General features: G+C 43.7%; 1 protein-coding gene across 2 annotated transcripts in view; it reads left to right on the top strand.

The window, feature by feature from the left end:
* CCND2 (cyclin D2) overlaps window positions 1–12172 on the top strand; it is a 30518-nt gene extending 18346 nt beyond the window's left edge. The window contains exons 5-6 of one of the 2 annotated variants that reach the window (XR_009418485.1): window positions 7491–10855; window positions 10904–12172. Coding sequence is in view for 1 of the 2 variants with exons in the window: in XM_059472214.1 (XP_059328197.1) it covers window positions 7491–7646 (156 nt within the window). In the remaining variant the exon portion in view is untranslated. Of the gene's footprint in view, window positions 1–7490 lie in introns of both variants that reach the window. The other variant, XM_059472214.1, reaches the window with a different exon arrangement.
* The last annotated feature ends 4085 nt before the right edge of the window (window positions 12173–16257 follow it).

The raw sequence follows: 16257 nt of genomic DNA, 5'->3' as shown, positions 1-16257 counted from the left end.
TTAATTCATTGTCACTGTGTGAATGATTTTGTTTTCCAGTGGGGGCTTAGGGAAGAAGGAGAAATGAGAGTTCCTGGTCTTTAGGACCATCATGTGGGAGAAAAGTGGGGAAGTCACAGAAATGAACAGTTCTGCAGAGGAAATCCTTCTGGCCCCCTGTGCCTCTTGGTAGCCCACAGGAACCATCAGAGTCCTTCCCAGCCAGAGGGTGCCAGGGCTTCTGCTTCATTTTTGTACTGGAGCGTGTGATTGCTTAGCATGGAAACAGATGATAGGACTTTCCAGTGGGCTTTTCAAAAAATGTCACTGTCTGAGGTGAAGCATGAAAAATCTCAGCTTCAAAGCTGCAAGCAGATGAAAAGGAAGAATGGTAATGAAACCCTGATGCAACTAAAGTGCAGTGAGCTTTTCTGAACTTTCACTGTTTTATAGTGATAATTTAAGAGTGCAGTTTATTTGCTGGGAAATGGCAGCATTAACCAGGAGGCTGAAATCCATGGTTTATTTTAGCTTTACATTAGTGTAACTGAGACTGGAGTTTGGCATGTACAACTAAAATTAATGTTTTTAATGGATGTTTCACTAAGAATTATACCAAAAATACGTTATTAATAAACAGCATGTAGTTTAGAGCCTAGCTGTTGGGTAAGCAGACAACCAGCACGAGTGTTTCTTTCAAAAACACCTTGGTGTTGGATATCCTTGCATGAATCCAGAGCAGTGCCCTAGACTTGAGATGGGGCTCAAGGCATCCTGGACTGTTATTTTAGGGACAACAGTTATTTCTGGTAAATAGCTGCCCTGGGCTGTTAGGTGAGGGATGAATCACAGGCTGGAGAAAGTGTGACAGCAGGGCCAGGCAAACTCTGGTTTCATTACTCCTTCCACCAACCGGAATAAAGAGCAGGGAGCTGCTCTTGGAGAAGCTCTGCAGCTTAAAGGGTAGTGAAAGTAGCTCTGTGTGGTGCATCTGAGCTGCCTTCTCTGATTGCTGCTGCCTCTAAGAGCCACTAAGAGCTAATCCCACACCGCTGAGGTAGAGGTTTCTCCCCCTCTCCTCTCTTCTTGTGAGGCTCCACCCAAAATATTGCATGCAGTCCTGGTGCCCCCAACATATGGAACTGTTGGAGCAAGTTCAGAGCAGGCCACAGAATTGGTAAAAGGAACTGGAGCAGCTCCCCTGTGGATACAGCATGGCAGAGCTGGGGTTGTTCAGCTTGGAAAAGAGAAAGTTGTATGGAGACCTCAGAGCACCTTCCAGCATCTGAATGGGCTACAGGAAAGCTGGAGAGGGACTTCTCATCAGGAACTGCAGTAACAGGACAAGGGGGAATGGATTTAAACAGAAAGGGAGCAGGTTTAGATAGGATATTAGGAAGGAATTAGAATTGGAATTGGAATTGGAATTAGAATTAGAGCTAGAACTAGAACTAGAACTAGAACTAGAACTAGAACTAGAACTAGAACTAGAACTAGAGAGGGTGTTGAGGCCCTGGCACAGGTTTCCCAGAGAAGCTGTGTCCTGCGCATCCTTGGAAGTGTTCAAAGCCAGGTTGGATGAGACTCTGAGCAACCTGGTCTAGAGCAAGGTGTCCCTGCCCATGGCAGGGGGCTGGAACAAGGTCACTTTTAAGGTCTGTTTCAACCCAAACTGTTCTGTGCTTCTGTCTCTAACTTCACACAGCTCTGAAGGATGGGGATTTTAGTTTCCAGTCTGTTCTCTTGCCAGGAGCTGGGAGCATTTCCTTTGTGGTTGCTTGCAGAGGAGAGGCTGGTGAGCAAAGAGTTAACAGACCTACTGGCAGGAAGCCTCAGAGCTCCCTGTGCATCTCTTGGTGGGTCATTGCAAAGGAAAAAGAAACAACTCAGGAAGTCAGGAATTCCCATAGCATCCCAGACCAGCACTCCAGTGTGAGCAGTATCCTGTCCCTAGTGGAGCCAGATGCTTTGGAGGAGGATACGAGCATCCCCGCTGTGCACAATTACGGGATGTGAGGAAGGATAGCAGAATGGGTAGGGCACATTTCAAGACCTTGCAATCAATATTGTGCTTTGCTTGAGACCTTTCTTGGGTAAGTTTATTCCCTCACCTCCTGGAAGAGCAGCCATCCAGGTTGCATCTGGATGACACGCGGAGTTGGTCTCTCCAGCATCAGCAGCCAGGGAGAGGTTTTCAGGCAGAGCCAATGCCTGTATGTGGGCAGAAGTCATCTCTAAAAGTCTGTTCCCAGATGGTAACTGGTGTATATTGAGTGGTTTGGAAAATCTAAAGCATATTTAAGGGCCTGAAGTAGGAAAAAAAGGAAGGAACCAAGCATTTTTTAACGGCTTGTCGAAGCAGCTGGCCGTGACCCCTTAAAAATGTGGAGTGGGGCTGTTTTGAAGACTGGATCCATAATAAATGGCATTTAAAATATCTCCACTTACACGTGCCACATATGTCAGTGCCGGGATTTTTTTTTTTAATTCTCAAGATCAGAGACATCCCCTCATAAAGATCTGCAGATTTCTGCACAGAAACGGAAGTGAAGAACCACCACGCTCAAGAATTCAGAGCTGCAGTAAAAAAATCTTGGAAATCTATCTTGAATGGATCGCATTTGAACGTTGTCCCTAGAGCACATACACCATTTATCCTCTCTTTTGTAGTGTCTAGGGCCTGTGGTTTTGGAAGCAAGAAACAGGACTCGCTGTATCTTATCCTGCCTTATTTGTTGCAGACCGCATTTTGTATGCAAGGAAACAACAGGCGAAATAGCCTCCCAGAGAAAGGAAGAATGAGATAGTTTCCTAAGTTGTCTTTGCCTGAGTTGGCAGCTGCTCCATTTCATTCAGCTTTTTGTTCCCCAGTGAGTGCTGTGCGTGTGTAGCAACAATGGGGTGATGCAGTGACACCGCGGGCTCATGGCGGAGTTCCGTCGGGTCCCTTGGCAGCCGCGGCCGAGGGGAGCCAGGCCCCTGAGGAACAGCTCCCAAGGATCAGCCACTCCGGCAGGGAATCAATCCCTGCTCAGCTCCTGCAGCCCTGTGTAATGCAGGCAGGTCCTCCCTGCTTTTTGAAAACCCCTTTTTCACTAAACACTCAAGGGTGTTTGTTATAACAGCATAAATCCCACACCTTTTCACCTTTTCATGTCTTCAAAGTATTATGTGGTAGAGATTGCCAGAAATCCCAACTCACACTGAGCAAGGAGTATCATGGCATCTGCCCCTACATCACCCTGCTGGTAAAGCCCAATGTTGTGTTGTCTTTACTCTCTCTTCTCCCAGTTCTGAAAGCATTGTTCTCTCCTGTTTGCAATGAGAAATACCCACAGCAGCAACAGGAAGCCAGCAAACTGAGTGGTGAAGCAAACAGTGGAACTGAATCTAGAAAGGACGCTCTTGAAACTGCTGAAAAGACCAAAAAATTGCAGAGAAAAATGCCCTATATTTCAGATTCTTAATGTTAGTCACCTTATTTATTACATTATTGCAATAATGTGGCAACAATAAGTGGAGAAGCTCTGGCATTAATTAGTTTCTTGTGGGTTTTCTTGTTTGTTTTGTTTTTTGAATGAGATGTCCTTGTTTGTCCACATGAGGTGTCCTCTGGAACAGCAAATTACTATTTTCTTTACTTCCAGTTGGAAAAAGAAACATAGACACTTACCTGTAATTGATGCTCTTTGTTACAGTAGCAAAAACATACATTCAGGAGGGAAAATAGTTCTGTTTTTTAACTGCATCCATGAGATGTGAGATCACTGGAAATACAGTAAATGGATAAGATATTCTCACAGCAGCTTTCCAGGCTCTTGCTTTGGAGAAGGTCAGTGAGGTAAAGGCCAGCACTCAGCACACAAAGGCCCCACTTTGGGAAGGAATCCCTGTTTATGTCAACAATGAAGCATGTGCTTTGGAGAGGTCTGAATTGGGGCTTAAATGTGAACCAGTGGAGGAATCCAGCCAGCTTTTGTGTGTAGGAGTACAGATGACATGTTCCACGCTGGAATTTATGTAAATCCAACTCTTTAATGCATGTCTGATTGCTGCTTTCTTAGATTATCCAAGCAATGTGTACATGACCAATGAACAGTACTGTCATTTTGGGTATCTCCAGCATCCTTTCCATTTATCAAACCAGATCCTGCACGTAAAAATGTCCTTTTCTGATTTTCTTTTTGCAGTTAGTTTTAAGAAAGAAGAAGAGATTGAGGGCCTTAACACTTATTTGTGAAGTAATTAATAAATATGTGGAAAACTAACCACCCTTTAACACAAAATGCCAGAAGGCTTTTTTAGTATTCCCAGCTTTGGGATTTTGAGCAGTGCAAAGCAAGAGCCTGTTGGTTGAGTTGGGTTGAGTGGGAAGCCTTCCCTCATAGCTTGCCAATGAACCATAAATGCCAGTATAAAGCTGAAAGCTGGGGGCCAGTATAGGACATACATATACCACAGAAGTGTTGAAAAGTTCAAGAAAGTGAATTATGTGTAATATTCTGCAGAATCTTCCCTAGGGCTTGTGCTTTCTTTCAAGATTTTCATGAATGGAAATTGAAATCTTTAACGATTATTGACTTGAATAAGTAGCTCATGCCATAGAGCTGCTGATTCCTCCTTCCAGTTATTTTCACTGCCACCATTTCCATCACAGCCATGAGGCTGCCCCTCACCAGACACAGGAGAGCTTTTCTTCTCCTTCAAATACTTTTCAAATGTGCTAGTAAAATCACCTGGGGATGAAAGAGTTTCAGAATGAAAAAAAAAAAGAAACCCCAAAGTTAATTGCCTTTTTATTGCCTTTTTAGTTCTTTACATGCTGAAGTATAAATAAAACTATGGAATGGAAAGTACCAGAACTATTTTAATCATTAAAACTACTAGACCATATAGAAGAATGGGGAAGTTAATCCATGTGACAAACACTTTAAAAAGTTTTTTATAAAAACAACAAAGGCAAGCCCTGCAGTATTTTGAAGGAATAGCCTAGTCCTTGTATTGGAAAATCTGGGGTCATACTGCAGTGCATTACAGTGTTCTTTCAAGGAAGATTTGTTGAAAATAATGTAATTAATGGGTTTTTTCTTTCATATGTTCTAAAAATTTAATTCTCTGTTGTCAGAGCCATCTAGAACTTGAAAAATGAAAATCCACCAGTAAAATATATACATATGCAGCAAATCCCCATGAATCTTGGAGAGGTTAAAAATATGTGTCATGGGAAGGCCAGGTTGTTTGTCCTGATGGGTTTTTAGTAGGTTTTTTATATTGTGTGCCTTAACTTTGGATTGACAGAAAGTTCCAGCAATGCCATCATCTATACAATAAAGCCACTTACTTGGCCTAATCCTGCTGTGACAGCTGGGCTGATAAGATACTCTTAATTAGGGTTTTTTTCCTTTTAACTGAGAGATTTAACATCCAAGGAGCTTTAGTATGCAAATAGCAACACTTTTATGGAAAACTATTTCATGCTGAATGCAGTGTGCTGGTCATTTTTACTGTAGCTTTCTTTGTTTTAAAGAATTCAGTGGTTTTAAGCTCAAAATGTGTAGACCAGAGAAATAATACACAGTGGCTTGGGGATTTCCATATGAAACAAAATCCATGTGAAAATTCCAGTCGAGGCCACTTTATAGATTTTATGTACAAAATAAAGACACCAGAAATGACCCATTTCTCTATAGGGTTACCTGAAGATTTCAGCCTCTTCATACCTGAAATGAATCATCACACTACCCATCAAAAGTTTGTACAGTGATGGTGTAAATGACCATATATGAGGGTGTTTAGGAACAGACAAAGCTGACTCCAAATGCTCGAGCCACATGTTCCGCATGTCACCACCCTTCCTTCCCCAAGCCTGCCTGCAAGGAAATTGCCTCATTAAGCTTTTCAGACTGAAGCTGCTTAAAAAAAATCTGGCTTGTTTTCAGAAGGACACAGTACTTTGAAACTGCTTTAAAAGAAGAGGTTCTTACAACCCAAAAAAGCACATTACGAGTGTTGTCTGCTACAAGAGTCTCCAAACTGGTGCTCCCACACTTGAAAATGCCTTGACCCACACAGTGATTTGTTGTCGTTGCCCTCTTACACACAGGTGAATGCTTACAATGCACCTAAAGCCCTCCCTAGCTGATAATGGGGGATTTTCTTTATCTGAGGACAGGATTTTGCAGCTAGCAGCTGCTGGCTGGTAGCCAAGAAAAATGGGTGTTCATTACCCACTGGAGCTAATTGTGCCCATCACAAACGTGGTCAGCGTGGCCAGCGGAGCCGATCCTCTTCACTGGATGTGTTTGCCCAGTCCAGCTGGGATGACAAATCAGTCCTCCATGTATGAATATTTCAAACTCTCCCCAATAACCAGGTACTGTGTAGAAAAAGGCGTGTATTGGTCAGGGCCCAGCTCCTCAGTTGTTGCAGTTGTATTCCCAAGTAGGATGACAAGTGCCTGTGAAGCCCTATGGAGGTCAGTGCTGCATTCTGTTCTTCACCTCCCCTGCCTGACAGTGGGAATGGTGATGCTCAGTCTCACCGCCCCAGCCAGATGCTCTGAGGGCTCTGGTTAAAGCCCTGTGCTGTGAAAATCCTCCTGCCAAACCTTGTGTTCCTCCATTCCCTGAAGACTTTTGGAGACACCCAGCCCTTAGGCAGGCTGAGGCCACAGGAAGTTTACAGTATTAGTGCTTTTTCCAGAAGGACTCCTCAGGGCTGCCTTTAGAAAATGCCATTTCTTGAAGCACCACGTGTCCCCCTGCACAGTGTTGGATTGATACTCCCAGTGCCAGCACAATGAACGTGGCTGGCATTGTGTTCATGCAGTCACAGCTTGGGTTTTATTTTTAAGTTTCTCCTATAACTCAGAGTTTGTCAAGGTTTTCTCACAATTTTTTTTCTGGTTAAATGACCACATTATTTGGTCTTCCAGTGTATTTTCAAGAGTGTGGAACATCCTGTAAGTACTTTAATAGTCATCTTCTTCATTGTGTCAGGTTTAAATGGGGTGAATCCTTCACATTTATTTCTGTATTTATATTTCATGTTTATTGTGGGACTCCTAATGGACAGGCTCCCATATTTATGTTGCTGTACTGTACCCTGCTGTTTCCCTGAATGTTCTGTAGTTTTTAATGCAGTGGTCTCTGGGAACTGGTTTTATGTTCAGAAAATTATGGGACATGGCACTCAGTGCTCTGTCGTCAAGGTGGTATTTGCTCAAAAGTTGGACTGGATGATCTCAGAGGTCTTTTCCAACCTAAATGGTTCTACAATCAAAGACCAATAAAATATTAAGATTTAGAGGCTAATAAATACAGCATGAATAGTGGTTGACCCAGGGGGTTTGTACACAGTGATTAACTCTAGTAATTCAAGGTTGATTTGTGTCAGAGCAGCCACTTCTTGGAAACACCTGACTGATGCTCTTCCAACTTCTACTAGCTCAGTAATGAAAAAATAACCACCTTTATCTTTACTAATAGAACAATTTGCTTTCTTTATTCTAGGACTGCCTTAAAGCTTGTCAGGAACAGATCGAGGCGGTGCTTGTGAACAGCCTGCAGCAAGTCCGGCAGCAGCAGCAGCAGAGCAACCCCTCCAAGACAGTGGATGAACTGGACCAGGCCAGCACTCCCACAGATGTGAGAGACATCAACCTGTGAGGACATCGGCACACCAAGTCACGCTTGCTCCCCCAGACCCTTTATTTTTGTTATTATTTTTAGAGTGAATTTTTTTTTTAATCTGCTCCCACATAGAACATATTTAAAGCTCTTTTAGGTATAAAGAAAAACAAAAAAAAAAAAAAGTACAAAAACTGAATAATGAAAAAAAAAAAAAGCGTTTGGTGCCTGTGATGTTCTACAGAAGGGAATCCCACGATATATTTGGTAATTGCTATTTGATTATGTATCAGTGATATTAAATGCTTATAAAAGCATACAAAGTAGCTAGATCAATGTAAGCCTGCATTTGTGGGAACAAAGTAGAGTATACTTGTCTGTGTATTATGAACTAGTGCATACACCCCTTTTTTAGATTTAAGAAAGGAATTGTGTGTGCGATTTTATGGCTTGACTAGATTGCAAAGCAATAGAATAAGGGGTTTAGGGCAAAGTGGGAAAAGATCCCTGAAGCAATTGAACCATTTTGAATGCAGAAGAGATTTGCTGATCTGTCACCTCTGTTATTAGTCAGAAGTGTTTGTTGGATCTCTGTATGTTAGTTTTGTTTACTCTTGCTGTCTGTGGTAGCTGCTACCTAAGAAAGAAGATGCTTTATTTTACCAGCCAGAAGAGCAAGTGTCTTTTGGGCTTTTTTTTTCAGTTGATTTATTTTTCTTTTTTTTTTTTTTTCCCAACTTCCCCTCTGCCCCTCTTGACTTTTTATCTACTTTTCCTTCCGAAGTGGTTCATTCTAAACACAGCAGCATCTTTGGCATGAGGGCAATTCCTTTTACCCAGCCGTGGGCCGAGCCAAAGTTCCCAAGTGTTCACTGTCAGTGGGGGGAATGCACGCATTAATCCCGACCTGTTGGCTGGGCAGGCCACCTCCAACCTTTGGATTGCAAGATGTGGTGGATCATCTAGGAAAAGCATTATATTCCTTTACAGTGCTAATGCTTCACATCCATGATAACGTCTGGCAGCTTCTTAGCTTGGCCACAAAGACATTTAAATGATGCTCTGTCCATCTTCCCTTGTAATAGCCCCTCACTGTGTTAAAAAAGATGAGGCTTTGCTTCCTCATCTCTCTTCCCCCCCACTCCCCCTGCACACTTTTTCAGCATTTCATTAACTTTATTGATCCACAGTGAGCGTTTTTGTAAACCATTTCATTCGAAAAGCACTTTGAAAATTGTTCCTAAGGGATTAAATGAGATGGTTTATGACAATTTTGCCGAGGAAAGAAAAACAAAAACAAAAACAAAAAAAAGAGGAAAAAAAAAAAAAACCGAAAAAAAAAGAAGTCACAAAAGCAAGGCTTTGTATAGCTTTTTATAGTCAATATTTTCCAGTATCTGGTGTACTTGGTTAGCTGTGGTGTTGCTGGAAATACCAACACCCGCTTCAGATGACATTCCTGTCATGACATTCCTGATAAAAGCCTGACCATCTGTATTGTTCAGTGTCACAGAAGGATCTTAATACCACCTGCATGTTTATCTATGGACAAGGAAAGAAAATTGCTGGTGCAACAGCCATGGTGGTAAACATCGAGGTGCGCGACTTGGAGTTTTATTACAAAGGTGTATTCAGTGTACTTGAATTTATTTTCCTGCTCCACCTGTAACGACGAGGCATTTAGATGGCAAAGGAGTTGGAGCAACTTTTGGTTTTTTGGTTCTATTTTTGTTTTGTTTTGTTTTGTTTTTTGGGTTTTTTTTTTTTTTTTTTGCACAATTGTATTAACAGTTTGCAGATATCCAATATGAAGCTGTTGGTTGAAATGTTAATGTTCGCATTTTTAACACAAAAATCCAGAAAGAACATGCTACTTCGAAGAATATTATATGTATGGACTCAGCCTGTTTGGCTAGATGAGGGTAGAAAATGGAGTAAGGTTCTAAGGTTTTGTTGTTTTTTTGGTTTTGGGGGGTTTTTTGGTTTTGGTTTTTTTTTTTTGCGCTGCTAAGAAGCTATGATTTGTTTCATCCTTATTCACATTAACAGTACTTAGCTGTATTGTTTCACTGAGTGTGCTGCTATTTTATAAACATTTTTATAATATATTATTTTACTGCTTAAATTTCAAATCCTGAAGTAGATGGTTAAGTGGAGATATGATGAGTTCTTTGATTTACTGGAAATGCCCTGTACAGGTTTTTTTTCCCCTAATAGCGTGTTCATGATTATTTTTTTTATTTTATTTTATTTTTTCCTCCTTTCTTCTTCCTTTTTTTTTTTAAATCTCCTTCCTTCCTGATCACATCCTGCAAAGATGGTATACTTACCTCAGGTTTGCTGGACAAGAAATGGTTCCCATTTTCACAATACCTCACACAGTGACAGTTTGGTTGTCCCGGGGCCCGCCCGGGAGAGGTTGCAAGCAGCCGAGGCGGGGCACTGGCTCATTTTTGGTCTCTGGTATCTTTTTCATAGTGGAAAAAATGCATTGACTCTCCACTGGTGAGCAGGTCTGTTCTCCCCAAAGCTGCTGCTGGGCACAGCCTTGGCCTCACCTCCCGCCTCGATGTTCTGCGTTGGGAGCACCCGGAATTCTGTGGCGGTGTCTCTGTTCTGGAGGAAAAACGTAGCTGATGTTATTGAAGCAAGACTGTGGAGCCACACGCAGATCAGATCAGGTCAGGTCAGGTCAGATCAGATCATTCCTTGGCAGCCCTGCCCAGTGGCTTCATGGGGAGCTGTGCCAGAGGATCGTAATGGTGGGGTGACCTCTCCAAGCACTGGCACCGTGTCCCTCATGTTGGCGTGATTTGCTCCATGCCATAGGCCAGGTGTAGGCAGGACCTGTGTTTAGGGTGCCTGCCCCTGCTCTTCATCCAGCCTCCTTCACACCCCAGTCCCACAGCAGCCATGGGATCACAGGAATGATCCCTGCAGAGGATCACTGATGATTCCTGCTGTGGATCACAGGGATGATCCCTGCTGTGGAACACAGGGGTGATCCTTGCTGTGGAACACAGGGGTGATCCTTGCTGTGGATCACTGGGGTGATTCCTGCCGTGGAACACAGGGATGATCCCTGCTGTGGAACACAGGGGTGATCCTTGCTGTGGAACACAGGGGTGATCCCTGCTGTGGATCATGGGGATGATCCCTGCTGTGGAACACAGGGGTGATCCCTGCCATGGAACACAAGGATGATCCCTGCTGTGGAAGACAGGGATGATCCCTGCTGTGGAACACGGGTGATTCCTACTGTGGAACACAGGGATGATCCCTGCTATGGAACACAGGGGTGATCCCTGCTGTGGATCACGGGGATGATCCCTGCTGTGGATCACATGAATGATCTCTGCTGTGGATCACTGGGGTGATCCCACAGTGTCACCCCTCTGCAGAACTGAAGGGACAGGGGCTGAGGGCCACCTCCGTGGTCAGCTGCTCTTCAGCAGGGTGGGGGTGAGCTATGCTGGAAAGGGCAGCACCATTCAGCATTCCCAGTCTCTGCAGGGTCCTGGTGGGTCTGTGTGTGTCCCCACCAGGGTGAGGAGTGACCTTGGCTGCAGTGACGTGCTCAGCAAGTGCCAACCCTCTGGTTACAGCGTACTGTATGTTTGAAAGCTGCAAACCCTACAACTTGAGTGCTTTCACAGTAGCTTTCAGAATAAAATGACTGCCTAGTACTCTCTTTTAACAGATGTTAAAGGAAGTGTGTTGTTACTGCAAATGAGGTGTGAGATTTCCCCGTCCTGGACTGTAGAAATTGTAAACCTCCCAACTGATTGATTAAAAAAGAATAGAAGATGTGTTGCTGATTCTGCCTTCCCAAGTGCCAAAGGACTGGTACAGTTGCTAAAAGCGTTTCTCTCTCAGCTTCCTATTGATGGTACTTTGATGGTCTTCTCCTTCCTGTTACTGTAGTGTAGGAGCACCTCATAATGTATTTATTTGTATTTCCAACATGCTAACATGCTTGTGAAAGAGAAAAATACCAATTAATCCCATGTCCAACTAATTCAATGTCTATGATTTATGCTTGAGTAATTGGACAGCTCTTAATTACTCAGCAAACTACCTGGCCACTGGATTTTTTCCACTATGTTTATTACCATGTTCTCATGTACCTCAGAAATCACTCTTGGTTGCACAGTTTCTGTTCTCAAACTTTTTTGGGTTTTGTTTTAGGTTTTTTTTGTTTTTTTGTTTTTTTGGTTTTTTTTTTGTTTTTTTTTCTTTATTGAGTGTGATGCCATATCAAGTCAACGTTATTCTCTCACAAATGTGCTCTTTAAGAGGTGTGGATGTTTATGTGGTCAGGGGATGCTAGAAAGTGTGGTAGTAGACACAGTGTAAACAAAAGTATTTAGAAAGTACATGAGGTTGTTTTTGATGGATAAGACTCTGATACGGTGTAGTCTTGATTGCCTTTTAAAAGGTCTTTGTTCAGTGTTGTCATTTTTATTAATAACCTATTGTTTTGACTAGTTTAAAGATGGTTTTAAGAAAAGTGTTTTGGCGGGATTAGGTATGCTGTATGGACAATAAACTCACCTTGACCTAAATTTACTTGCCTTGCTTTTATTCCTTTAGTGAATTTGGTTGTGTCACTCACTGCATGGTGGTGTTTCCTTGGTGGGATGTAATTCTAAACCCTCTGATCTGGGTAGATGGTGCTAGCAGGCATATAAAATGAAGGCTGCAGTCACAGAACGAGCCTGCCTCTAAAATGTAGCTGCATTCCCACTGGCTAGGCAAATTCTGGTCCTGAGATTCAAGAAGAACAAAGTCCTAAAAATTGGTAAATTACAGGATCAAAAAATTTGTGGGAATCAAATTGAGCTGGTAAAAAGCCACACAGAGTGCACATTTTTGCAGTGAATTGAAATACGGTTTAAATCTTCACTCAATTGTTGCACTGGAATGCTACTGAAAAAATCAGATTGTTTTTCTTTCTGTAAACCTGGGGAAACCGTGAGTAAAAGGAGTGGGATTTGTGGTGAGGCCAGTGGGAAGAAATGAGTCCATTGTCCAGAGTCTGCTTCCTCAGTCTGTGGCCGGGAGGGCAGGATGCTCAACCTCTCCCCTCTCCCACATCTGCTTGTGGATGCCTGCTGTGAAGTTACCAAGCTCCTGTGGGATGTGTTTGGCCTAACCTCTCCTCCACTGGCATCCAGTAGCAGTTTTCTCCTGAATTTCCAGCCCTTTTTCACCCCTGGGGACAGCAAAGAGACCCTGAAGAATGAAGAAGAGGCATTTGGGCAGACACACTGGGGGAAACATCATCATGAAGTGAATTATACTGCCAAACCCAAAGATAAATGAAAGGAAAAGACTCCAAATGACAAACTTCAAGATAAAATGAACAGGAAGAAGGAAAAAAAAAAACCTCAAAAAAACAAATGTTGCAAAAATGAAGCAACACACAAGCAAAAATAAACAGAAACAAATAGAAAATATCATGATTGGAAATATAAATTTATTATGAATTATGGAATGAATATGAATGAATTAAAAATTAATAGGAAAGAGGGACTAAATCAGGAAGCTAAGAGTCAGGAGACAGAGATCTTTCTAGCCATACTCACACAATCTTGGGACCTGTGGTTTTAGGGAAAGTCTCTGAAGACTTCCCTGCCAAATGTCTTGTGAGCCTCACATTTCCCAGCTTATCTACACCAAGAGGTAGAGATTTTAAACCATCACAAGTCCAGGGTTTTCTCTGACCACTGAACAACATGACCAGCAATTTCTGGTATTTACTAGGCTCAGCTTGGAGCCTGTGAAGGACTGGAACTGTGCAGTGACCAAGCCCTAAACAGATTGTTCAGAGAGGATGTGGAGTCTCCCTCACTGGGGATATTCCAGAGCTGTCTGGACACAATCCTGTGCTCTGGGAAGGCCCTGCTGGAGCAGGGACACTGTACCAGATGCTCCACTGTGGTCCTTTCCAACCTGACCCATCCTGTGCTTCTGTGATTGTTGTTCTATTTAAAAGGGTTCTCAAAGGTGATTTGCATTCCAGCTGGGCTGCTGATGTTCCTGCTGATGTAGCCAGGAGACAACACTGAAACTTGTGGGACTCTCAGGCCAGGAAGAACATCAGGTCAGTGCTCTGCTGGGCTCCAGGGGCACTGTGACAAAGGGCATCCCTCAGCAGCAGTGGTATTCAATCAAGACCTGTTAGGATTACAAATTAAGGTGAGTAAAGCTGAGGTATTTACACCGAGGTAAGAAAAAACACGGAGTTTTGCTGCAACCTGTTAGAGAGAGAGGGAGAGAGAGAGAGAGAGAAAGGAGCTGAATGCAAAGAAGAAAAGTAAAAAGGGAAATGTCTGTCCTTAAATGCCTGTCATTCTGTGGAAATGATGTGGTGCTAGCTAGGTCTTGCCATTGAGTTTTCTCTAAAAATAAACTGGGTTGTTATTTGAGCTCTTCCAAAATGCAACATGCAGAAACTGCAAGAAGAATTAGGCCAGAGCAGTGAAGGAGAGAGGGAAAGGTCAGCAGACTGGCTGTGTTTGGCTCCTCAGGTTACTCAGGAACACTTCTTAGAGCAAAAGCTCTGGTTCATCTCACAGAGGACTCACAAGCATCCCTGAAGAGCAGTAGATTGACCTTTCTGAGAGTTTTCAGAACTTGAGCAAAGCTGTGAGTGGGACATAATCAGCTGGAGGATGAGGGATAAAATCAGCATTGTCATCCAGCACACTCAAACAAAAATTTATCTCAAGTTTTCCAGTTTCCTCACGTTGTCTCTAAGGGGAGAACTCATCACAATCTGCAGCCTCCTCATGAGGGGAAGAGGAGGTGCAGGCCCTGATCTCTGCTCTGTGTGACCAAGGACAGGACCCAGGAACGGCTGGAGCTGTGTCAGGGGAGGGTCAGGGTGGATATCAGGGAAAGGTTCTTCCCCCAGAGGGTGCTGGGGCACTGAACAGGCTCCCTAGGGATGGTCACGGCCCCAAGGCTGCCAGAGCTCCAGGAGTGTTTGGACAGCGCTCTCAGGGATGCACAGGGTGGGATTATTGGGGCGTCTGTGCAGGGCCAGGAGCAGGACTGGATGATCCTTGTGAGTCCCTTCCAAGTCAGGATATTCTATGATTCCATGATTGTAAATTCAACTTGTTTGCTTCTCAGAGAAACTTTTTATTCTGGTTACTTTGGATCTGCTTCTTAGACACAACGAAGTATTGATCTTTTTGGTGTGCGCTGACAGCGCCCGGGGAAGGATGGGATCCGCGATCCGGGAGTGGCGAGGCCTGTGCAATGGGAAGGGCCGCGGCGGCCGCTGCAGAGCGCGGTGGGAGCCGCCAGGGGGCGCCCGCGCCCCGCGCACGGCCCTCAGGGCCCCGGGACAATCCCGGGAATCCCGCGGGGGCAAAGGAACGTCCCGGGGCTGCCATAGCTCCAGCAGAAGGGAAGGTGCTTGGCCCAGGGGCTGCCCCGGCTCCCTGCTCGCAGCCCGTACACCGCACTGAGAACCAGCCTAAAAACAATTAAAAACATCCCCGAAGTCACTCTGCCACGAATGAAATTCTAGGAACTGTGTTCTCCAGCAGAGCCAATTTGAGGCCTGCCCGCAGCACAATCTCTGGGTAGGATTCGCTAGGGTTATGCCTCTCTTCAGGCCAGCACATCCTTCAGAGGAGCATTGTGCAGGCAGAGAAGTGCAGCAACACAGAACTGAAGAAATTCAGCAAAGGTTTCTGCTGGGTGTATTTGTAAGCACAAGGAGCAAGATCAGATCCCAAATGACAATTGAAAAGGGAAACCTAGCCTAGCAGCTAAGCCATGAGGCTCTAAGTCAGAAGGTACAGGCTTTCCAAGCTGTTTGCTCTCAAAGCCAAAGTGGCTTGTGTGTCACCCAAAGCGGGTGACTTCAGACAAAGTCTGTCACTAACTTTGCCTGAAGGGCTGTCGCTTTTCCAAAAGGACCTGTACTTTCATTGTGCACTTAGAAAGAGATGTTAACAGTGTAGGCTCATGTTTGAGATTTGATCCTCTAAACCACGTGTGAGACACAGTTGGAGTTTTATCACCACAGCAAAACACATTTGTTTTTAATGGTGATACAACAGAAATAGGTCAGAGCTGATCCAGTTGGCACTGGCTCATTTACAGGTGAGACTGTCACTGGTGTGAAAATGTCAGTTCCAAGATCTGTGGAGAGGCAGTGCAGAAATGTGAGGTTACTGCCACGCTGCAAAAAGAAGATAAAAAGGAAACTAAACAGACATAGCTCTTGCATTAAATATTTAACTTTTGCATCTGCTTTAAACAGCTATTGAAACAAATTATGTTTCAGTCTTCATTTAGAATTTATTTGGTCTTAAAGCACAAACCACTTTCAAACTGAGGTCAGATCTCCTGGCAACCCAGAAGAATTTCTTGGGTTTTTAGATATCATTTATTCAATCAGGTTGAAAAATCCTGAAGGAAATACACTCAGCTGACCAACTAATATTTTGGTTAATCACACTGTATGTAAGCCATAAAACTTCAGCTTTCTGAGGGGAAAAGGATGAGTTCCTGTCGCGACAGGACACAAAACAATACGAGCGCACACACCACTGCTTTCAAGGTGCAGAAAAAAGGGAAGTTTATTTTCTGACTCCAACATTTATAGTTTTCTAAAAGTGACAGTGGA

The sequence above is a fragment of the Ammospiza nelsoni genome, chromosome 5 (assembly GCF_027579445.1).
Source record: "Ammospiza nelsoni isolate bAmmNel1 chromosome 5, bAmmNel1.pri, whole genome shotgun sequence".
In the NCBI taxonomy this organism is placed as follows: Eukaryota; Metazoa; Chordata; class Aves; order Passeriformes; family Passerellidae; genus Ammospiza; species Ammospiza nelsoni.
The sequence above is the reverse complement of the archived record's forward strand: the minus strand, read 5'-3'. Positions and strand labels throughout refer to the sequence as shown.